Source organism: Equus przewalskii, chromosome 13 (assembly GCF_037783145.1).
Source record: "Equus przewalskii isolate Varuska chromosome 13, EquPr2, whole genome shotgun sequence".
Classification (NCBI taxonomy): Eukaryota; Metazoa; Chordata; class Mammalia; order Perissodactyla; family Equidae; genus Equus; species Equus przewalskii.
In genome coordinates this window covers 88,403,117-88,427,199 of record NC_091843.1, presented here as the reverse complement: position 1 = coordinate 88,427,199, position 24,083 = coordinate 88,403,117, and the positions used below count along the sequence as shown (strand labels likewise).

At 37.6% G+C, this 24,083-nt stretch overlaps 1 protein-coding gene across 6 annotated transcripts in view; it reads right to left on the bottom strand.

Annotated features, from left to right (window-relative positions):
- The window catches only part of CERT1 (ceramide transporter 1), a 122,217-nt gene that overhangs the window by 32,482 nt on the left and 65,652 nt on the right, over window positions 1-24,083 (bottom strand). For 3 of the 6 annotated variants that reach the window (XM_070571623.1, XM_070571624.1, XM_070571622.1), the window contains exons 6-11: window positions 22,016-22,099; window positions 14,967-15,124; window positions 11,121-11,213; window positions 5,436-5,522; window positions 2,016-2,102; window positions 1,420-1,497 (exon numbers count right to left, since the gene is read on the bottom strand). In XM_070571623.1, coding sequence (XP_070427724.1) covers window positions 1,420-1,497; window positions 2,016-2,102; window positions 5,436-5,522; window positions 11,121-11,213; window positions 14,967-15,124; window positions 22,016-22,099 — 587 coding nt within the window. The remainder of the gene's footprint in view (window positions 1-1,419; window positions 1,498-2,015; window positions 2,103-5,435; window positions 5,523-11,120; window positions 11,214-14,966; window positions 15,125-22,015; window positions 22,100-24,083) is intronic. The other 3 variants (XM_070571628.1, XM_070571627.1, XM_070571626.1) reach the window with 1 other exon arrangement.

Sequence of the window (24,083 nt, the reverse complement as noted above, 5' to 3'; positions counted from 1 at the left end):
AGTACTGATGGCTTTTAGTTAATCTGTTACTTTATTATTTTAATGCAACGTGGAGCTCAGCAGAGTAAACCAAAGTCTCCCAGTATTACCTAGTTTTGTCACTGATTATTGTGAATATGAGTCACTTTTTTAAAAGCACACATAATGGATGAGCAAAAGGTAAGAAATACTGTAATAAGTTTGGCTATGGGTGATTTCTGATGAAGAATTGATACATCTCTTTCTCCAAAATATGCAAGGAGAAAAAAGCTGGAAAGGTCAGAAAAACACATTTTGAGTCTTAAACTTAGTTTTCTTCTTTATTACATAGTTAAGAACTAACAAATTTTATTCGTACATGTTTACACAAAAGAGAAATCTGTTTTAAACTATGACTTTTAAAAACTTTTGTTGGAATACTCACAGAGAAAAAAAGTATGTCATTTTGATTAGCTCAGAGAAATGATGTTATTACAAAGCTAATGAGAGCTAACACTTACTGAGCGTTCACTATGTGCCAGGCTCTAGCTGGAGCACAGTCCTAGCTGGACCACAGAAGCGAAGCACAGGAGAGTCAGAAAAGCTGTCCAACACCCTGCAGCTAACCAGGATTTAAACTCGGTCATTTCAACTACAGAGCGCAGGTTCTTAACATGAGATAACATACAGCAACCCAATAAAACGCAATCACCATAAAGATACAAAGTGGAATGCTAAAGATGTGAAGATAAAAAAAATTTTTTTAACCAATGCTGATGCTAAAAAGTATTCCTCCAAGCATACTTTGATTTTACTATAAGGGCAGAGACTGCAAGCATGCAGCTTCCTGTCTTAAATTCCTAAATCCTTACCGATGCTAAATAACTTAAAACCAATTTCCATAAATTTAGCATTCGGACAGCAATATTAACTTATAATACCCCAGGATAATTTGCATAAGGGAAATACTGTTCAACTGGAGCTTAACATTATAATGGTAATGAGAGAAATTTTATTTAAAAAGTTATTTCCCTCTTGAATATAACTATGAAATATTTTAAATTAGATCAGAAGTGAGACTGTTGAGATGTGCTTTGAGCTCTAACATATCTCATAGACCATGTCCCTCAAAGCTGCTGAATCTTGTCTGAAGAGACAGATATTACGTGATATTTAAAAACCAGGGACCTTCTACTCATTTCAATTCAGTTTGAAATTTTCCGGGAGTACTTTCTATTCGGCAGAATTCCAAGCTATTCACAGTATGGGATTCAAAGTGCACATGCAAGCCTGGTAGAGAACTATTTAGTAGACAAGGAAGGCCTTTTTAATGCTTATTGTTACTATTTAAAATTCAAAACCAAAACAAGTGGCCTAACCAAAAGATTTCTAGGAACCAGGAAAGCAGGCTGAAATATAGCACAGAAAGACGCAAGTCCACTCTATACATTCATACAGTACCTGGGAGCTGAATCTGTGAACATCGTCAGAGGCACTGACTAGATCAATGGAAGACATGGAGGAAGAGCGACTATAGGGCTACCAGAGACAGACAAAGAAAAAACCAAGTCATCAGAACAAAGGCACAACAGAGCATTCAGTACCAACTTCCAAACACAAGATAAAGAAAGAGAGAACAAAGCACCATACGAAACAAGCTCAGCAGCAAGTGCTGACTTCATGCACCTATTATGTGTTATGCTCCAAACTCTTCCTAAAAAGAATGCAGTGCTTCCAATAATACAAAATAATACCAATTAACCCCAAAGAAAAAAGAGATTACTATAACTGGCTATGCTTCTGGTTAACTATTTTGTACTAGAGACACCCTATCTACTCCCACCCCTCCTTTTCCCCTTAAATAAAAAAGAAAGAACATTATGTTCAGAAGATTTCTAACTCTTTTGGAGGATGTAAATGGAAGAAAATACATAATACCAAAAATATCTCATTACTTAAATTCAAGAAAAGGGAGAAAACTTATACAAGAAGATAGTTCCATCAACAGTGAAGAACCATACGACATATACTCTCAGTAAACTCTGACATCAGCTTACCTTTTGGACAAATCTATGAGTCCCCACAGAAGAAAACGCATCTCCAGACGGCATGGATGTAGGCCAATGTAACCTGACCTTTTCACTCTGTGACTCAGAAAAAATATCGTGTTAACATGGGAAGGTTTTAAAGTGTATTTTGCAGCTTGGGTAGGGATAGTATAACCTGGAACTACCAAGATTTAATTACTGAACACTTTAGTACTTGTAAATATTTGAATTATAAACTACTCTAAAGACACAAATTTTGCCAAATCCTGAGACTTACTTCATGTATCCAACTTCAATCTCTTCTTTTGGACTTACAAATACTACCTCTGACCAGGGATTAGTTCTCTGATTTTGCTCCTAGTCAGACTCTGATACCAGCAGGGTATCATTTACCATGAACCAATCTTACACTGCTGACAAAGTAATTTTCTTATCCAAACTCTGGCCAAATTACTCCAATCATTCCGCCTCATCAGGGCCCTGCAGGGCTGTACCATTTGAACCAATGTCATTGTTTGTTTCAGTTATGTCCAAAGAACATACTATATATATCTGTCTCCTTTCTGCCTTCACCCCATCATCTCACTCCTGTTAAGATGCCAGATAACCTCGTCCCTCCTCCTCAGCTTGCCTAGTTTCTTCTCATTCAATAAATATTTACTAAATATAACGTTACCAGAAACTGCACTGTGTTGTGTGTGAGCTCATCTTCTAACTGTGCAGAAGATGACTGGTAAGTTCTATTCAACACTATCTGAGCACATCTGCTAAGATCCCATTTCTGAGTAACACTGTATTGTACACGTCTTTCCCTATGTTGGCAAATAATGTAAAACAAACAATGTAAACTCAAAAACGTGTCACTACAGAATACCTATGTAGTGGCTGTGCTGTTGAGAGCCCTGGGTAACGTCTACAGTGCACGCTGAGGGAAGTGACCTGTCTAACGTCTACAGTGCACATTGAGGGAAGTGACCTGTCTAACGTCTACAGTGCACGGTCAGGGAAGTGACCCAGGTAATGTCTACAGTGCACGGTGAGGGAAGTGACCTGTCTAACGTCTACAGCGCACGGTGAGGGAAGTGACCTGTCTAACGTCTACAGTGCACATTGAGGGAAGTGACCTGTCTAACGTCTACAGTGCACGGTGAGGGAAGTGACCCAGGTAATGTCTACAGTGCACATTGAGGGAAGTGACCTGTCTAACGTCTACAGCGCACGGTGAGGGAAGTGACCTGTCTAACGTCTACAGTGCACGGTGAGGGAAGTGACCCAGGTAACGTCTACAGTGCACGGTGAGGGAAGTGACCTGTCTAACGTCTACAGTGCACGGTGAGGGAAGTGACCCAGGTAATGTCTACAGTGCACATTGAGGGAAGTGACCTGTCTAACGTCTACAGCGCACGGTGAGGGAAGTGACCTGTCTAACGTCTACAGTGCACAGTCAGGGAAGTGACCCGGGTAACGTCTACAGTGCACATTGAGGGGAGTGACCTGTCTAACGTCTACAGTGCACGGTGAGGGAAGTGACCTGTCTAACGTCTACAGCGCACAGTGAGAGAAGTGACCTGTCTAACGTCTACAGTGCACGGTGTGGGAAGTGACCTGTCTAACGTCTACAGTGCACGGTGAGGGAAGTGACCTGTCTAACGTCTACAGTGCACACTGAGGGGAGTGACCTGTCTAACGTCTACAGTGCACGGTGAGGGAAGTGACCCGGGTAACGTCTACAGTGCACGGTGAGGGAAGTGACCCGGGTAACGTCTACAGTGCACGGGGAGGGAAGTGACCCGGGTAATGTCTACAGTGCACGGTGAGGGAAGTGATCTGTCTAACGTCTACAGTGCACGGTGAGGCAAGTGACCCGGGTAACGTCTACAGCGCACGGTGAGGGAAGTGATCTGGGCCTTCAGAACTGGTTTCATGGATTACTGAGGCTTACGACGACTACCACACTAATTACCTTTGTCATAATTATGTGCCTGGCTATTAGGCAAGGAAAATCATGGTCTGTTTAATGACTTGTTTCATAGAGAACAGACTGAAATTAAATGAGTTAAGAGCCCCAGGAATATTTCTCTTTTCTAAAAGCATACACAAAGTTTCATTGATCCTTTTCAACTCCAACTCAACCACCATACTGATATTCAGTAGAGCAGCATTTTAGAGCCAGAAGGGAGGATTCCAATCATCTAGTGGAAGTCCTTGTTTCACAGATTAGAAATCAAGGCCCAGAGAACTGAACTGTTAAGTTTAGAGCTACAGAGTTAGTTGGTGGCAAAACTAAGACCAATGTTGTCTTGACCTCATAGTTCACTATTCTTCCCAAAATAATTCATCTTGGATTAAGAAAACACAGTGAAGGAAAAAAAAAAACTCTAAAAAACTAAACACAATGATACTACTTCAGTTAATACTTCTGGCATCCAAAATTAGAGCTCATTTAGGAACTGAAAGTTCCCACTCTTATGAAATGCTGTGTAGCATTTTTGGGGTATAAAAAATGAGCAATGAGCTTTATAAACTAATGTGACATGAACTTTTTATCACTGATTTAGAAAAAAAATAAGCATGAAAAGCAAACAGTCACTACTGCAGGTGATTTAGCCTCAGGTGGACAGAGCAGTAAGAGGGCATAACAGCCAGGACTGCCTTAACAATGACAGGGAATGAACAAGCCAACTTTTCTATGGAAGTCCATTCGCAGCGTAAAACTGATACACATGACTTATTTGCAAGAAGCTTAAAGTCCTGGGAAGAGTTAACTAAGACTCATCCTTAAGTACCATCTAGTGGTAATAAATGGTAACTGCATTGTTGCAGAATTAAAGACGGCAAAGGATCAAATTAATCTTGAAAGCACAGCGAAAGGATTTAAGAAATGCTTTCCTTTAATTTCCACAGAAGGAGCTGGGTATAACTGCTGTGAATTTAATGACGAAAAAATAACGGAGCAAAGTTAAAAGTCAGGAAGTAAGTGAAGGTGAAGGTAGTGAAAGCAATAAAGGAGTTAATAAAAAAGGAATGGTACTAACATAGAAGAAAAGTAAGTTCTTGGTCATTTTCCTTTTGAATTCCTACGGTACCTGATGGTAGAGAGAAATTCAGAGAGACTTTTACTCAGAGTAAATACGTTCTTGATAACAACAGCATGATCATAAAGTTGGGTACTTCAAAGGGAAGAAGCAGAATGTTTCCGTTTAACTTCGTGTTAACTGCACACTTCCTTTCAGCAATCACTTGTCTTCTTTGTATTGCTTGGAAATTGATCAATGAAGGAACCAGCTTATAAAGATTCTTCTGTTTCTGACTTAACATAGACACAGTCCAATTTCTAGGTCACTAGGTTCATGATTTTCAAATTCTATTTACATGAAATAACAAATATCAAGGAATGCCTAGTGTTAGGATTTTTAGCAACAGATATACCTGTTCTTCTATTTTATCTTGTCTGTCAAGAGCAGCTTCAACAGCATCAAAAAACTCTTCTTCATTAATCAGACTGTTTGGGCCTTCCTATTCAAAACACAGGGGAAAAAAAGCAGTTGATTTAAGAAAATAGAAAACACTGATAACCCCGGCATTAACTCTAAGGGAAAAGTTGAAAAGTGACTCGACAAACATTTATGAATCATTTAGTACACTAGGTAATATTTTCACAAAGATGAGTAACATATGCTCTGTGTAAAAACATGAGTGTTACAATGAATTCACTCACCCAGTACTCAAAATGAGCTGTATACTGACCAACACTGTGTTAGGGCTATCGTCACGAAGAGGGGGCTGGGGCAAATCCAGTCTGCCGTCTACTTTCATACAGCCTTTAAGCTAAGAATTCCACTTTTAAATGTTTGGGGAACATGAAAAGAATAATATTTCATGACATGTGGGAATTACATGAAATTAAAATAAAGTTTTACTGGAATACAGTCATGCTCATTCACTAATGTACTGTCTATGTCTGCTTTCAGGCTACAGTGGCAGAGCTGAGCACTTGTGACTCGAGGACTTGGTGACAGAAACCAGAGAAAACTGTAGAAAGGTGAGAACAAAGTTGTGGAAGATGTAGAGCCAATGAAAAGTACAGACAGGAGTTCTGAGGGGATCTTCCTAAGCAAAGACAATTATTTCATGGAGAAAAAAGTTGAGCTGATGCTTGAAAGCCTGGTGAGCTGGCAGAGTAGTGGTTCTCAGTCACCTGTAAACTGCCAGGGGAATTTGTTAAAATGCAACTTCCCAGGGCCTCATATGCAGAAATTCTTTTTCAGTAGGTCTTGGGTGGAGCCAGGGATATGTGTGTTTAATAAGTCCTCCGAGTGATTCTTAATGTAAGTGGGACCTCAGCTGTATCACAAGATAAAAGTATAAAGAACAACAGCAAAATGGAAACAAATGAGGTACGTGTGTATCCTGCTGTAATAAGACAAATTTAAGTGGACTTTAAGTGGGACAGAAGCTTCATACCAAAGTAAAAGTGGAGGCTAAAAAGGTAGGCTTGGGTTTAAGGTTCCCTAAATTTTTAAATACACAAAATAAGACAAATGAATGATTGCTGGTCTGTCTGGAATCTTCCCAGTTAGAGTGATAATCCTAAATCATCACTACTCCATTAAAAAGCATCTAGCGACAGATCCCACCCTTGCTACAAGCTGCGGCACACTGGAAGGGTGGGAGGAACTATGGTTAATGCTCCTGTCATGTGGCACAGGTCTATGAGATTTAATGCAGGAGTTCTTTCAGAGTTATGAGGACTCCCTCACAATCCACTTCAAACAAGCCCGATTTTTTATTCAACTACAACGCACTCACAGAACAGTGCACATCTCATTGAATTATCATGAAGTGACTACAACCATCTAACAACCAGCTGGATTATGAAAAAGAATAGTAACAACACTCCAGAGGCCTCTCTCCTACAGGATTCCCTTTACAAGGTCAAAACATTTCAAAGACACTCAAGCGACAGCAGTATCACTGTGGTCTTTGCTGATGTGAGAAAAACACAAATTATCCAAAACCTACTCTGAACTCAAACATATTTTCTAATGATTTTTAAACTATTGATCATAACCATATCTACACTTTTAAAAATTGTAATGCTTATTCAATCTACGCAATCATGTCTGAGTCTCAAGAGTCTACTAATTGGGAACCACAGCATTAAAACACTCTACTTTGACAAGTGAAACGGGCAAATAAGACAGGTACATTTTTCCTTAGATGGCAAAACTGAGGGAGAACTAAAGTAATTGGAATAAAAAAGGTTATTAAAAAACTTAAAAAAACCTAACTTTTATCTCACCACGCTTACCAAGGGAAAGAGCTATTTATTGCTAAGTCTATTGGCACTCCACGGTCTATCTCACTTGCCCCATTGGTGGCATTTCTTAGGATAATGACTCTCTAAAGAGTTCTCTTCCCTGGATTCCTAACTTCCCAGTTCCTCTCTCTCTAAGCACACTTCTTTGGGCTCCAGCGCAGGCTCTTCCCTCCTCTGCTTATCCCTTAAATGTGAAGTGTTCCCCAGGGTTCCACACTTGCTCTCCCCATAGCATTCTTGCTCACTTCTAAGACTTCAGCCCTCATCTGATGATTCCTACATCCACAGCCTGTTAAGTGTTAGATCTCTCTCCTAAGCGTCAGACCTTTACATCTAGTAATATATAAGACCTCCTCAGGCGAATGTTTCAACTCATATGCAACATGTCCACAACCTGTTCCGCTCCTACCTCCACACCCACCTGTCTAAGGCAGAAACCTGGGCCGTTCCTAGATGCCTCCCTTTCCCCTCATTCAGTCACCACACCCTTCAATCCCACTTTCCAGATATCTAACTTGTCCTGTCTATTCCTACTGCTCTATCCTAATTTAGGCTATTTTCAATCTTCACCTGTAATACTGAACAAGTCTCCAAGCCCCTAGTCACAACTGTCACCTTGAATCCAGTCTCCTCACTGCAGGACGCAAGAATGATGTTTTAAACTGAAAAAGTGAAAATCTCACTTGCTTGAAACCCATTGCCTGAGGATCTGTATGATTCCTGAAGACCTTTCTAGCCGGGCTTACGACTGACTCCCTCCTCTCCATCAGCTCCACTCTCCACAGATAGGCGCTCTTCCAGCTCCCTTGTGGCAAATCACTAGCTTCTGCTTCTGGCCTCCAAATGTTTCCCTTCCTCTCAGCCTGCGTAAGCAAACACTCTGTCCAGGCTATTTGCCTGGTTAACATCTACTCAGCCTACTTATTCTTAAGTCTATCGCTAAGATGATTCCTCTGGGAAGCCAACCCTGACTCAGCATCCTCCCAGTGTTATGAGAGCTTCATAACACTCCAATTGCCTGTTAACAAGTCTGTATTCCCATTACACACTGAGGCAGGGTGCCCAGGCAGGATCCTTGTCTGCCTTGTTCTTGGCACTATCCCCCACGCCCAGCATGGTGCCTTGTGTCACAGTAAATCTTAAGGAATGGATTTAAGTTACAATATTTCAGAAATATTTAAACTTTGTTCAATAATTAGAACACCATGAGTGTTTGATAGGAACCAAAATAAAGTCATATTTTGAACTAGTGTCTAAAATCCATGCAAGTGCAGTAGTGACACAAGAAAATACAGATGGTTCAAAACTCCAAAAGGAAGAAAAAAAAACGTAAAAAGAGGCCCTAGTTAATTTAAGAATTGTATATTTAACTTGATACCACAAGAGTCGGTGAGGAAAAAAATAAAGCACCCTTAACCATTTTCCTCATTAAAAGAGAAAGAGGAAGGTGCATTGCAAATGGGTGGGAAAAGGATGGTTTATTCTATAAATGTCAGTGGAATGAAATATAGATTCCTACATTAAACTATAATTTTTTTTGCTTGAGGAAGATTCGCCCTGACCTTAACGTCTGTTGCTAATCTTCCCTTTTTTTGCTTGAGAAAGACTAGCCCTGAGCTAACATCTGTGCCAGTTTTCCTCTATTTTCTTGTATGTGGGATGCTGACACAGTGTGGCTGGTGAGTGGAGCAGGTCTGCACCCGGGACCTGAATCTGCAAACCCGGGCCACCAAAGCGGAGTGCACGGAACTTTAACCACTCGGCCACAGGGCCAGGCCCAAACTATAATTTTAAAAAATCCATATGATATATTAACAGTATGTTTAGAAGAGATGATTAAAAAATTTAAAAAACAGAAAATACAGATAATTATTTGTATTTGAAGTAGAGTGTGAAAGGATTTCAATCTAAAATGGAAGCAGAGGATGGAAAATGGACAGATCTCACACACGCACCCTCAGAAGAATGGAACTTAGGAAGGGAGGAGACTGATTTCCCATAAATGCCCAATATACAGGAGACTAAAGCTTATCTGCTGACCAATGAACATACACCAAGAGTCTCTCTCCACCCTGAAGCCACTGAACTTACTGCTTGGACTGTGGCTTGTCTTCCCCGTTACTGCATCCTTGTCCACAAATATAGCTCTCCCCAACCCTCAACGGACTTGCCTGTAGCTTGCTACAGCATGCATTTCTGTACTGCAATTCCTCTGCTATTCCCAAATAAACTCAATTTCTGGTAATTTGAGCCTGCCTCAGTTTATCTCTTTACTTAGGTTAACAAGAGAATGCTTTTTTTTTGGGGGAGGGGGGTGAGGAAGATTGGCGCTGAGCTAACATCTGTTACCAGTCCTCCTCTTTTTGCTTGAGGAAGATTGTTGCTGAGATCTGTGCCCATCTTCCTCTATTTTGTATGTGGGACACCACCACAGCACAGCTTGATGAGCAGTATGTAGGTCCACACCCTGGGAACCGAACCGGCAAACCCCAGGCCACTGAAGTGGCGTGCACGAACTTTTTTTTTTGGATCAGAAACTAGTAAACACATATACCTAGCACAAGGCTCTTCTTCCCTCCACCCTGCTCTTCTCCCCTGAAAAAGAATCTGTGTTGACAGAAGTGGAGATAAACAAGTATACAATTATACTTACGTATTGCTGATAGGAGACAAACTGGTACCATATATCGTTAAATTAAAAACATAGGCTTTTTTGTATTTTCTATAATGAATGTCTACACTATTTATAAGAGAAAAAATCTCAAAAAGTTGATAGTTCCCCTCAAAAATAAACCTAAAATAGCAAAACGATCTGCTTAGCTTCAGAATAAAAATAACAATTTTAACAGCTTATCTTTCAGTAAACTATATTTTTAAAAACCCCAGAGGATATCTAATTATATAATTTTTATACATTCTAGAATAAATGAATTGACAGTTTAATAATTTTAAAATACATATTATGGCTGAAGTCTCATGTTATAGATATCCACAGTTGGAAATTAACTCTAACATAAAAAATATTCAGTTAGTAGCAGCTCTTTTCTTTCCCTTCTAGAAATGGCAAGAAATTTTTCTTCTATTTTCTTAAATATAATCTGTTTATAACTATTTTATCACTCTACTTCTATCTCAATGATACTCCTTGGCACTCCATTTTTAAAATGTTCATTTCAGGAATATCAACAAGGTTAAAGAGAACTACCAGATATTTATCTTACCCTTTGTTTCTTTAAAGAAATATCACAGAAAAATAAAATCTTAATATATGTATGTGTATATGGAGAGGGAGATTTTACTGATTGCCTACCAACCAAAAGGGAAAAGAAGTTGGTTTCAGACATTTTCAAACATAAAGCAAGGCAATTAGAACAGTTCAAGCCCTCCTACAGATAAGACCTTGCATTATATATCACAGACTAAAATCTTTTGTCCGTAAAGTACTCAGGCTTTTCTTCCTAAGGTGCTTTTATTAAAAAAAATTAAAAAAAAAAGAAGATAATATTAAAAATTATCATTCTCACAGGGGAGATAAAAACTTGTCCTTTATTAAAGCAGAGAGAGCTGTTTTAAAGCCTATACTAAACTTTGCAGGCATTAAAAAAAATCTGTTTCAGAGTAAGTCTAGCATTTATATATTAAGAAATGCACATTTAATTAAAATAAACACTGAAGAACAAATTATGTATTTAGAATATTTAAAGGTTATGAAAGTATTGTTTACAAATTAATCACTGTTGCGATAGATATGGTCTATATGTTTCCCTTTCTAGGATCAAAATATAACTTCTCACCTCATAATCTGGTCCTCCAAAGTGGGATTTTTTCTTAAGTTCTGTCACGGCATTTTTGTATGCTTCCTCTATTCTTCTTCTTTTCTCAATTTCCTATTAAAAAAAAAAGCAAGTGAAAAATTTATCATTTGAAGTGGAGATGTTCTCTCCATTTCACCAACATTTTATAATTTGGCCAAAAAAACTCTACTCTGGTGAAAAATGAGTATTATCCTGCCCAAGGCAACACTTTTCTCTGGGTGACAAATTACATACAAGCTAACGTTTAAACCACCATTGAGATCACCTCACAGTAGGTTATGCATTGAAATGAATTAAGTAACTACCAAAGTGTCTACACCTAAAACAAATAAAAAGAAGATAAATTGGCACCAGACAAATGCCTACAATATATATTCAGGTGTTTATTTCCCCTGAGTAAGAGCTATATTTATTTTGTTATAAAGAAAAAAGCAAATAATGGATGCCAGGAAGAAAATAACTCAATTAACAGGTGGAATCAATGAATGCTAAAAGATAATCCAGGAAAGATAAGCTTCTTGCACCTTCCCACTGCGGAGATTCTACTTTAACGCTCTCCTTCGACAGACAGGGCTACAGCTCTAAGAGGTGAAAAGATCCAAGGTCAAAACTGAAAACAAAGGCTGGCCCTGGCTCCAACCTCAAATTACTTCTACAACAACGGGCTGCAGTGGGTCAAGGATGACAGCGAAGTCCAGCAAGCTTTTAAAGAACCTAACGCCTGTATTCCCTCACCTCCAACACCTGAAGGTAAATTAAAGTCGATGCTGGACTCACGCAAAGCCAGCTCCTTCCAAACACCCCATCTGAACTAAAGCTGGTGCAAAGCAATGAATTAGTTCACGAGAGCCAAAGAGTAACTGATTTCCTATACTGAAGACAAAATGGGACTTCGGACCCACCAGAATGGCTAAAATTAAAAAACAAAACCAAATCCATCCACAAAAAACTGAAAATATATTTTGAAATGTCACCAAACATAAAGAACAAATGGAATTCTCACCTACTACTAGTGGGAATATAAAATGATATAACCACCTTGGAAAACTGTTTGCCAGTATTCACTAAAGCTAAGCAAGTATCCCCCGATTCAACAGTTCTACTTCTAGGTGCATATCCAAGAGAAACGAGTGCGTGTGCCCACCAAAAGACATGTAGCAGATGCTCACGGAGGCTTAATTCACGATAGCCAAAATATAAAAACCTAAATGTCCATCAGCAGGAAAATCAGAGAAACAAACTGATGTCATACAACGAAAATTTATCATACAATGAATACTACGCCACAGTAATACAACAATAAAAAAGAATAAACTACCACAAATGTAACAACATGAATGAATCTTACAGTCAATGTTGAGGGGAAAAAAAAGCCAGGCACAAGAAGGTATAGCACATGATTCCATTTATATGATATTTAAGAACAGGCAAAACTAATCTATGATGATACAAGTTAGAACTGTGGTCACTTCTTGAGGTGGTGATATATTCAGCTGTCACTGGACTTTCCTTCCCAGTTATATGAATTACCTAAAAGACATATTTGTTGATAAATAGCTCTCTCTATTCAAAAACTTTCTAGTCTTCTTTATGGAGAGTGTGTATACAAACATGTATGTGTGTACACATACATATACATATATATACTGTGTGTGTATATACCCTGTTATTGATATATATCACATACTGTATATGTGTGTATATAAATACATACATATATATATACATACACATACTGTGTATGTAGACACACACTAACATGATTTCATGTAAAATATAACTAGATCTTATTTGAACCTTGAGAAGAAATTATAGTGGAAAAGATGAATAAGATTTGACATCAGACAGACCTGTAAGAGGACTACAAATACAGTAGTTTCCAGATTTCAATTAATACTGCCATCTTTTGGTGGCTGTTCTTTGATTAAATGTGGTGCATGGAGAAGCAACAAAAGCATTTTTTCACAGATCCTTTGTTTGCTCTACTCACTGCTACCCAACAAAGAAAGATAATGGATAAGAATTATCAACAACGAAGACAGTCAAAAGCCCACCTTCCCTTTCCAAATAAGAAATCTGACTGCTGAAAAGATGAAGAAGCCATGTTTTATTTTTATTTTTTTTTTAGTGAGGAAGATTGGCCCTGAGCCAACAGTGCTGCCGATCTTCCTCTTTTTGCTTGAGGAAGAGTGTTGCTGAGCTAACATGTGTGCCAATCTTCCTCTATTTTATATGTGGGATGCCACCATAGCATGGCTTGATGAGTAGTGTGTAGGTCTGCCTCTAGGATCCAAACCCGCAAATCCCTGGCCATGGAAGCAGAGTATGCAAACTTTAACCACTATGCCACCAGCCTGGCCCCTGTGTTTTATTTTTAATGAATATTTTTTTAGGCAGTGTGGTTGGAATATATGACTGAAGATGATCTTTTAGTGAAGGATAAACAGACTAAAGACAAGAGCTCTTAAGAGATAAAGTTTTAAATAAGCCAGTCTGGACAAGTTGAATGATTCTCTTGAACCATTAGTCTAATGGATTTAAGGAGTTGTCCTGTTTTCTCAATACATTATTTCTTGTGCACAAAGAATCTCCTAAAAATTCAATTTGATCCATATTGTATAGAGTGGAAATCTTTGCAGATATATGAATTAAACCCCAGAATAATAATAAAATGTCTGTACCTTAAACAAACATTTTCATTGCTTGTTTTAAAAGAGTACATACTGCTAATCAATATGGCTCACTCTCACCTGCACTTGACAATTCTGAACAATTCTCTTTTCTTCTAAATATAGGGACCTTCTTAAACACACAGTGCTATACAAATCCTGTAGCCACTCTGCCATTACATCAGTGATGACACTGCTTTCCTTAGTATCCCGCTCAAATTGGTAAGACCTTCAAATACTGTAAGCAGTATGACTCACTGATGAATGAGAAGATTCTGACTGATGTCTGGCCCAGTATCCAGAGCTGAAAGATAGACTAGGGTAAAATTCTTCTAAATCTGCTACTTAACACCCCTGGACAAGTCTCTGGGCCTCAGTTCCTTCGTCTATAAAATGATGGCATTAGACTAGAACTAAATTCTCTAAGGTATGTTTCACTTCCAACATTTTACTGACCAATTATAAACAGAAGTTTTCCTACTAAACAAATTCATTGAGCCATAACTTTGCACTACAAACTAAAGATTCATACTATAATATTATTATAAGCACTGTAGTTTAAACAAAGGTGGGAAAAGGTAGACATAGGGCAAATGTTCAATGAACAACATAATGTGTGTTAAATGACATCACCATGACCTTGGAAAATATACATGGCTATGAATGAAATAAGTTAACATTTAACTTTAGAAACTGGTGTTTAAGTTAGTTCATATAACTTAAACGCAGTTTCATATGTCACATAATAAAGCTGGGTAATATTAAATGGTTCATCACTTCTATTCCAAAGCATTACTATTATCATTACAAAAATGTTTACAGTAAAAGTCTATCAAGAATGCATACTACCACAACCAGAGGCACTCACAACTAGAATATACAACTGTGTACTGGGGGGCTTTGGGAAGAAGAAGCAGCAAAAAAAAAAAAAAAAAGAATGCATATTGTACAGCAACTGAATACATAACTGGTGAATCTCATTAGGAAAATGAGTTCAAGATGTCCACAAAGTTTCAGAGAAAGAGTACCGCCTGCTACTTCTATGAACCCAATAGATTTTTTCCCTAAGAAGTTAGTTTGGTTTAAACGTTCAATCAAAATATAAGACTTCAATAGAATCTGATTATTATTAAAAAGGAAGATAAACTAGCCTTACCTTATCCAGTCTCTTTTGCCAGCTGTCCTCCCGTTTTACCATCAGTTCAATACAATGAGAAAGAGTAGCAAGGATTCCAGCAGTAGTTGCTTTAAAAGTTATCGCTTCCCCTTTGAAGTCTATACCATTAATTCCTTTCGGTGTGACATGTGGAAATACTGAAAAAGAAAGTTATTCATTAAAAATCTTTCTAATGAAGAAATAATTCCTCACAGCTTAAAATTAGAAAACGTTTAGAAAACTAGCAAGTCAGAGCAGGCTTTTGGATTATGATTTTCTTCCTGTTGGTCAACATTTAAAACTTTCCATTCATGCTCTATGAGCAAAGAAGCTGTGGTAGCATATGTACTTTTTAAGTGCTTTTTTCTAGATTCTATTTCCTGAAATCTATTTTCTGTGCTGCACTCAGTGAATAAAGTGGTAGGAGAAATAATACTTTAACAATAACACTCTGACAGCTTAGAGCAGGACCTAATTAGGGAAAGAATCACCTTACATTTTGAGAAAACTAGAATTAAAAAATCTCTGCAGATAAACTGTAGAACTGAACAAGGTAATACAACAATTTTAAATACATGCCCAAACTTAAGTCCAGGACCAACGCACACACTAAACGGTTATGTCCACATTTTGTAATTTTAATTCAGAGTTAGCCTTTGAATTAAGGGAAAAATCTTAAAACTCACAAGATGCAAACAGGAGAGCATAACATACTATAGCAAATAAGAAACCATTCCAATACAAATCTTATAAATGAAATAATACTTCCAACCTTAAAAACTCATATGTAGATATGACAGCAAAGGTACAATCTATAAAAGAACAAACTGATGAACTGTACCTCACCAAAACTTAAAATTTCTGCTCTTGAAGGCACTGTTAAAAGGATGAAAGTTGCAGGAATGTAAGATGAATACGTCTAGAGATCTAACGTAGAGCATGATGACGACAGCCAATAATATACTGCATTGATTACTGAAAATTTGCTAAGACAGCAGATTTCAGGTGCTCTCATCACAAAAAAATGTTAACTGTGAGATGATATGTTAATTAGCTTGACTATAGTAATCATTTCGCTATGTACACCAAATCCTCACACTGTACAACTTAAATATATATAATTTCTTTTTAAAAAAAGTTTTGAATGAAGAGACAAACCACAGTCTGGGAGAAAATCTTTGTGTATATTATCTGATAAAGGACTTTATCTATCTATCTATAGTAATCTCAAACTCAACAATAAAAAAATACATAACCCAATGAAAAAATTGGACAAAAGATTTGAACACACACTTCACCAAAGAAGAGATTTGGATGGCAAATAAGCACAGGAAAAGATGCTCAATACCATTAGTGACTGGGCAAGAGCAAATTAAAACTACAAGATACCTCTATCCACCTATTAGAAGACTAAAATTTAAAAAGACTGACCATGCCAAGTGTTGGTGGGGACTTGGAAGACCGGGGACTCTCAAATACAGCTGGTGAAATATAGTTTGGCAGCTTTTTAAAAAGTTAAACATACACGTACCATACAATTTAGCTGTTCCACTCCTAGGTATTTACCCCAAAGAAATGAATATATGCCATAAAAAGACTTATATGTGAATGTTCACAGCAGCATTATTTATAACAGCCAAAAACTAAGCAACCCAAATGGATACTGACAGATGAGTGGACAAACAAATTGTAGTATGTCCATACAAGGGAATACTATTCAACAATGAAAAGAAATCAAATACTGATAGATGCAATAACAATGATGAATCCCAAACTAAGACAGAAGCCAGGCAAAAAACCCCACATGCTGTGAGTCCACTGACATTTAATTCTAGAAAATGCAAACTAATCCACAATGACAGAAAAGAAGAGATCAGTGGTTGGTTGAGAATTGGGGGAGGAATGAGAACATGGAAGGAGGAATCTTTTCAGGGTGACAGACATGATAATGATCTAAACTGTGGTGATAGCTTCCTGATAACACAAAACTTACCAAACTGTATGCTTTAAACAAACATAATTTTTTGTATGTTAATTATATCTCAATAAAGCTGTTAAAAACTTGTATTTTCTGAAAACCCTATCATTCTAACTTCTGCATTTTCTGTTACCCTAACCAAGATTGCTTTTTATTATAAACTACTACTATTATTAATAATCAACATGGAAATTAAGTCACCTGTGTCCTATATAAGAGAACGTGTACAATGTAACAACGGGTCTTCCCTGCTAAATGTTTGCAAATGTATATACGTAAGTGGCAGTACAAGATGGAAGAGCAACATGAAATGTCTCTGAAAAAACTCTAGAAGCAGAGAAATGTACCTCTTCAGCTGCACTTACTACTTTCTGAGGCAGCCACCTCAAATATTTTTCAGAATGACAAAGATACGTAATGGATTTTTAAGCTTTCAAACAGTTGAAAGTAAGTGTCTCAAACACACTAACGTCTCTGAAGTAAATCTCCCTCATGTCACATCTGTCAGGAAATGAAAGTCATGAAGACAAAACCTCATCCTATTTTGTCATCCACTGGGCTCCTCTAAGTATTGGTTACTTTGATTTTTGCTCATATTACCTTATACTGTAGAACTATATTAATCTTGATGGAAAAACTGAGGCAAAAACCCCAAAGTATCTGATAATTTTAGATGAGCATACTCATCTAAATGCCTTAGTTGAAAACAAGGGAAACATGATCTTAAAGAGATAAGGTGACATGCCTTAGTTTCCTCTGGGAAAATGATACACTGTAGTAAAAGGAAGTAGAAAATATGTGAATGAAAGAAATTACAAAACAATCTATAAGTCTAGATTTGTAAGTATTTAGGCTCCAAACATTATCTTTCAGATTTACAGTCCTTTCAGTTGAACTCTGACTTTACACACTTCAAAATTCTTTTAAAGGTACTAACACTCAGAAAATCAAGAAACCCATATGCTCACATTGACAAATGCAGGAGCCAAGAGATTTACAATCCCTTCATTTCATTAAGACTCTCACATATATATATATATATATATATATATATATATATATATATATATATTTTGTTTTTTTTGAGGAAGATTAGCCCTGAGCTAACATCTGCCGCCAATCCTGCTCTTTTTGCTGAGGAAGATGGGCCCTGAGCTAACATCTGTGCCCATCTTCCTCTGTTTTATGTGGGACGTCTACCAAAGCATGGCTTGCCAAGTGGTGTGTAGGTCTGCACCCGGGATCTGAACCAGTGAACTTCAGGCCGCCAAAGCGGAACATGCAAACTTAACTGCTGCACCACTGGGCCAGCCCTAAGACTCTCACAAATTTTGAATAGTAGGCAACCTAAGGGGGAATCTTTCTTTTTTTCCTTTTCCCCCCAAAGCCCTGTGGTACACACTTGTATATTTTTAGTTGTGGGTCCATCTAGTTGTGGCATGTGGGATGCTGCCTCAGCATGGCTTGATGAATGGTGCCATGTCCATGCCCAGATCCGAGCTGGTGAAACCCTGGGCCGCCAAAGTGGAGCGCAAGAACTTAACCACGTGGCCACGGGGCCGGGCCCTGAGGGGGAATCTTCAGTTTCTGTGGTGAGGAGTTTTTCATTTCCCCAAATGAAATATTCCAAATGACCATATGTGGGTACACACAAGGCAGAAAAAAAGTGATGTACAAGTTCTTCTGAAGACAGGATGGGAACTGTGTTTAAATCTCTCCTCGCTGGTCTACTATGATAAAGAAGAAACATGGCTGAAGACTATGACCCTGACATCAATCCTACAAGGGTCAACAATCAACTGGTTTGCAACTACTAGCCTATTATAGATATGACTACTCTAACAAAGTCAGATACAGTTGACTAAAATAATGAAATTTAAAATATTCTCACATGAAAAATCTGTGAGCTAAAGGGGGATGAAAAGTGACCTGTGGTCCAAATTCTTCATTTAGACAATTAATGTATGAGCATGTGCACACAGACATAGGCGGGGGAAGGACACTGACTGGCAAGACAGTAAGGGGAATAGGGCCCTAATCATTGGCTGCGCAGGCAGGGCACGCCACCATCACCAACTACTTGTTGAACTATTTCCCTCGTCTTCACCTTGAATGGAGGACTGTGTTGGGGTTCACAGCCCTGAAGAAAGCTGTCACACAGAGCTGCACAGAGTGCATCTGAGCCCTTATGCTAGCAGATTATAAAACTGAACTGGGTAAGAAATTACAGAACTCTAATGGAGAAACAGATGACCCCATAAAACTGCTAACAGAAGATTAAGATAAAAAGTCAATTACACAGGACTGAATGAACTAATGAGGATCAGTATAAATTTTTTTTTTTTGGTGAGGAAGATTGGCCCTGAGGTAATATCCATTGCCAATCTTCCTCTTTTTGTTTTTTTTTTGGTTGAGGAAGATTGTCCTTGAGCTAACATCTGTTGCCAATCTTCCTCACTTTGTAAATGGGACACTGCCACAGCATGGCTTGATGAGTGGTGTGTAGGTCCGTGCCTAGGATCCGAACCTGTGAACCTCAGGCTGCCTAAGTGGAGCTTGCAAACCTAACCACTACGCCACCAGGACAGCCCCAGGAGAATTATAATTTTTATGGCTTCATTTGAAATATTGCTGATTTTCTAAACGTTTTGTTTTTTCAGATTTATGAAAAACTTTCTTTCGTAAGCAATGACTTATAACAGTTTGATAAATTATACAGTTGTAAACAAAGTTAAACATTTATATTTTTCTCCCTACCTTATCCCTCCAGAATTTGGAAACTCTTAGTGAGTAATTACTGCTATTTTCATGGTGATACAGTTATTTGCGTAAGTTCAATAAGAATCCGTTCTCCTTATAACAAGACACAATTGGAAATATTGGTTATCTTACCAAAGCTTTGACTAGAATGTCGTATTTGAGAGAAACAGGTATAAACTCAGATATGACCAGACGGCTTTTGAGAAACAAAGATTGGACTTTATGAAATAAAGCCATTTGGAAATATTGGTCTAGTACCTTGTTTACAGGGTTCCCAACAACCTTACTGGGTAGGTAAAGAAGGTCACTTACCTGGTAGGTGCAAAGAACCTCAAAAGAAGAGAGGAACTCACCCAAATCTGTAGGTATTGCAGGCAAAGTCTGATGACAAAGCCCTTGGCTTGGCTTTTCTGGCCTCAAAAGGCCTTTAAAGTTCAATCTGAGATTCCTTATAAAAAGTTCCAGGAAAGCAGGTTTAAAAGAGTCTATCTGATCAATTGTTATTCTTGCTGTACTTATGTAAATAATTGGGCAGAATTTATTGAAACTAGACTTACTTTACAAACCAGTCTTAATTTGGCTATCTTTGGTAAAAATGAGAGTGATTTTAGAGAGAAAAATTATGTTTTAGTAAAAACTATATGTACTGTGGATATTAGATCCTAGTTCTGTTAATCATCTTTGAGGTCTCTGTTTTCTACCTGTAAACTGGACTGGATCCTCAATTCTTCTAGTTTCCCGAAACATATGGCTATAAATCTCTGAACTAATGTTTTAAATTTTTTTCATTTTTTTTTGGAAATCATTAAGAACTGAAACCACTCTTGTTCCTAAAGACCTTCAAACTGAAGCTGGACAACTTGATACAAATTTAAGAGAGATCACCACAATAGCATGTCTGTTGCTGTGTAAGCCACTCAAAAGGATACCTGTACACTCAATGATTTCATCAGAGACATTTTAAGCTGAAAAAGATGCTTCAACACTGACATCTAGAAATCTTAACTGGCTGTCCTCTGAGTTCAGAAACTGGTTTATAATTTGCTCCATTCATTAACCTTGTTTTTCTTTTTATTTCCATAGAAATACTTCTTATTAAATATCTGATTGCTTGCTTCCACAACACAGGCCTAACTCTGGAGTCCACCGGCATCACTGCCTTCTAAAATGAATTTAACTGGACTGAGCTATTATCAGGACTAGGAAATGTGTTTAATGAGATGGAACAATCTACCACTCAGCTTCTGGACTATGAAACTTCTTATAGTTTCAAAGGCGGGACTGTGGGGGATCAGAATTGGCCACCTCAAAATGTGTCTTCTTGGCACGAAGATTATTTTGGGCTGGTTACTTTTAAATACTGTAGACATGGGAGAAGCTCTGAAAAGTAGAATTTACCCTTTGTAAGAGACATTTACATTTGTAAGGGAAATCTCGATCTGTAAAGGTATCTCCCTCTCTGTACCAGGAATGAGGAGGGAAGACCCTATCTCTAGAAACTCTTACCAATGCAGAACGCCAGAACTTAAATCTGCATAATAACCTTAAAAAAATTTTAGGAATCCACCCCAGCTTTTTCTTAGGATATGTCAAAAAGAAGAGCATTGACTGACCATCAATTACAAACTTCTGGTTTTGTTTTTTTAAGATTCTACACATAAGTGATGCCATGTGGTATTTGTCTTTGGCTTATTTCTCTTAGTGGCATGCCCTCCAGGTTCATCTATGTTGCTGCAAAACACAGGTTTCTAATGAACAGTTCAGAATTCCTTCTACTGAGTTAGCCATTTTAAATAGAGCAACAATTAATAAACTGCTCTATGAAACAAACTACCTTGTTCCTGGGCTCTATAAATAAATGTGCTGTGAGATCAGAGCTATTTCAATAATTTCCTTTAATAACACTGACTATATATTTTCAACACCATTTTATCAAATGGAGAGAGAAAAACAATGTTAAAGAGAAATACACTCTAAAGATACAGTCAAATTCCACTGCAATGCTTTCCCTCTAAGAAATACACTTTTTCAGTGGTAGAAACTGATTCTACCAAATACTGCTGAAATAAGTGGGCCAATGTCTGGAATTTAGAATGAGTCTTTGTTAGACAATGAGCAGCCATCATTATTTAATATTAGAACATGTTTTTTTCCTACCTCTCTTTTCCTAGAAGAAACTTCCACTTTCCAGCAGTTCCACTGCTTTTTAAAAATTACTCAATTAGATAATTATTCTTGTTACATAGTTAGTTATTGTACAACTTTACAAAGTGTATTTTATCCAGCTGAGGGAGAAAAATGTACTACTTACTCTTTTCCTTATTTCCATTGGTATTATGCAAGAAGTCGCCATCAGAACGTGTTGTAGGAAAGTCATCTTCATCATCTTCTACCACTAAACAAAATAAATTTAAGGATATTAGGATGAAAGGAAATAGAAATTAACCAGTTTATTCTTATGGTCAACTGAGTCAATATACTATGGATTCTGTGAATACAAGATCTTATTCATCTTTATATTTTCAGTGCTTATCAAGGTATGCCCAGTAAATATCTGTGGAATGTCTTTAAATACAAAACATTATTATAAAAAAATTATACCTATTTTTATTTATGTAAGGGATGGTACTGAGATATGAATTACTCTGTCCCTTAATCTTCCTACCTACTTGGGGCAATTTCATAATTCTACAAGAGGCCTCCAAGAGCTGAGCAAGACTGTAAGAGATTAATACAGGCAGAGGATACTCTAGCTTGCCTCTTGAGAGTTCTTAAATTTACCATTTCTGGATATGTAGGGGAAAGACAATGACTTGCAGTTGTGATATAGACTTCTATTCATCCCAATGTGTCTGTGCCTGGACATCCCTTTCAACTTGCACAATTACAGAACAAAGAGAATCCCCTGTGTTCTTCTGCAGACCTCTTCCTTCTATTACTGTCCCTTTTTCTACTGCCTAACATACTTTAATCCCACGCAGTATGTATTCCACTTTTAATCTAACTTTCTAAACCTTAGCTCCCAATCTTACTCTCTGTTTTCTATCAAGCTTTTTTAAGGCTTCTTTATTTTATTATCTTTTGAGGAACTCCCTTTCTACGGAAGGAATCTTCCTTCTAAGCTGATGTCTTACTTCTTGCTTACATCTCTTTACCTCAGGAGTAATTTGGCTCTACAAGGAACATTTCATCTACTTTAGCTTTCTCTCCAATGGATGCAGAGCCCACTCCTATTCCTTATTCCCTCCCTTGACTAAATGGTAGGAATCACCATGGAAAATACCTGTATTCTGTACTGCCGTTTTCTAATTACTATGCTATTTCGTTTTTTTCATCGCTTAAAGATTTTGCTACTCATCTATAACAACTCTTTCAAATCATAAGCTGCTATTATCTACTAACATTTACTATTCATTTCTACCCAGCTAACTGATATCAATAGCCAACTGACTTTTTTCTTTTCCACTCCTACACACTTTAATCTCCATATTGAAGCCTCTGCAGACATCTCAACCCCAAGATTAATCAGGTTCCCAGATTCTGTGGATCTTCATTTTTCATCAATCATTTGCAAATATTGTCAATTCTAAGAAATTCATTGACACAGCACACTGCTCTGTTTTTAAATCAGTACTCATCATCAGAGAAGATCTTGACCTTGACTCAATACAACTCTGATTAACTTGTTTTAAATACTACTGCTGAGAGGTCTGCGCTTCACTCATCTCATTACTATCTATTCTGTGTTACTGGAGATTCAATTTACTATCTCTAACCATCCAATAGCCTCGTACCACCAAACAGGGATTTTCAACCTTCTTTCTCTAGCCCAATACTCAATATATAAAACTGATGAAAACATGAGCTGCTCTGGCTAAAACAGTGGCCTTCTTTCTTTCCTTCCTAATCAAATACCCCTTGTCCATCCCTGAGGCACCATTAAGGGATGTCTGACATGGTTTGAAACCACTGGATGAACAGAAAAGCAGTATTAGATGAACCTTTACTTTTAAAGTGGCATATATGTCTTGTTTTAAAATCAAACAGTATGTTTAGGTCAGAGATAATGTCTTCTACTTCTGTAATCTCCAGGTATCTAGACCTAAAGGGTTAATTAAATTTTACTGAAGTGTGTGTGGGAGTGTGGGGGTCAGGTTAAGACTATCGTACTAGCAATTCTGATAAAACATTGTATATGAACACACTGAACACCTAAAATAAAATGCGAGTTTGCTGTTATCATTTCAATGACACACTTAATGAAGAACAGTGATTCTTAAAGTTCTTTCAGTTAGAGACAGTCCTGATAATTTAATGTGTGCATCTATAGAGATCCTTAGACTCAGGTCAGCAACTCTGATCTACAGTTAAAGTAGGAA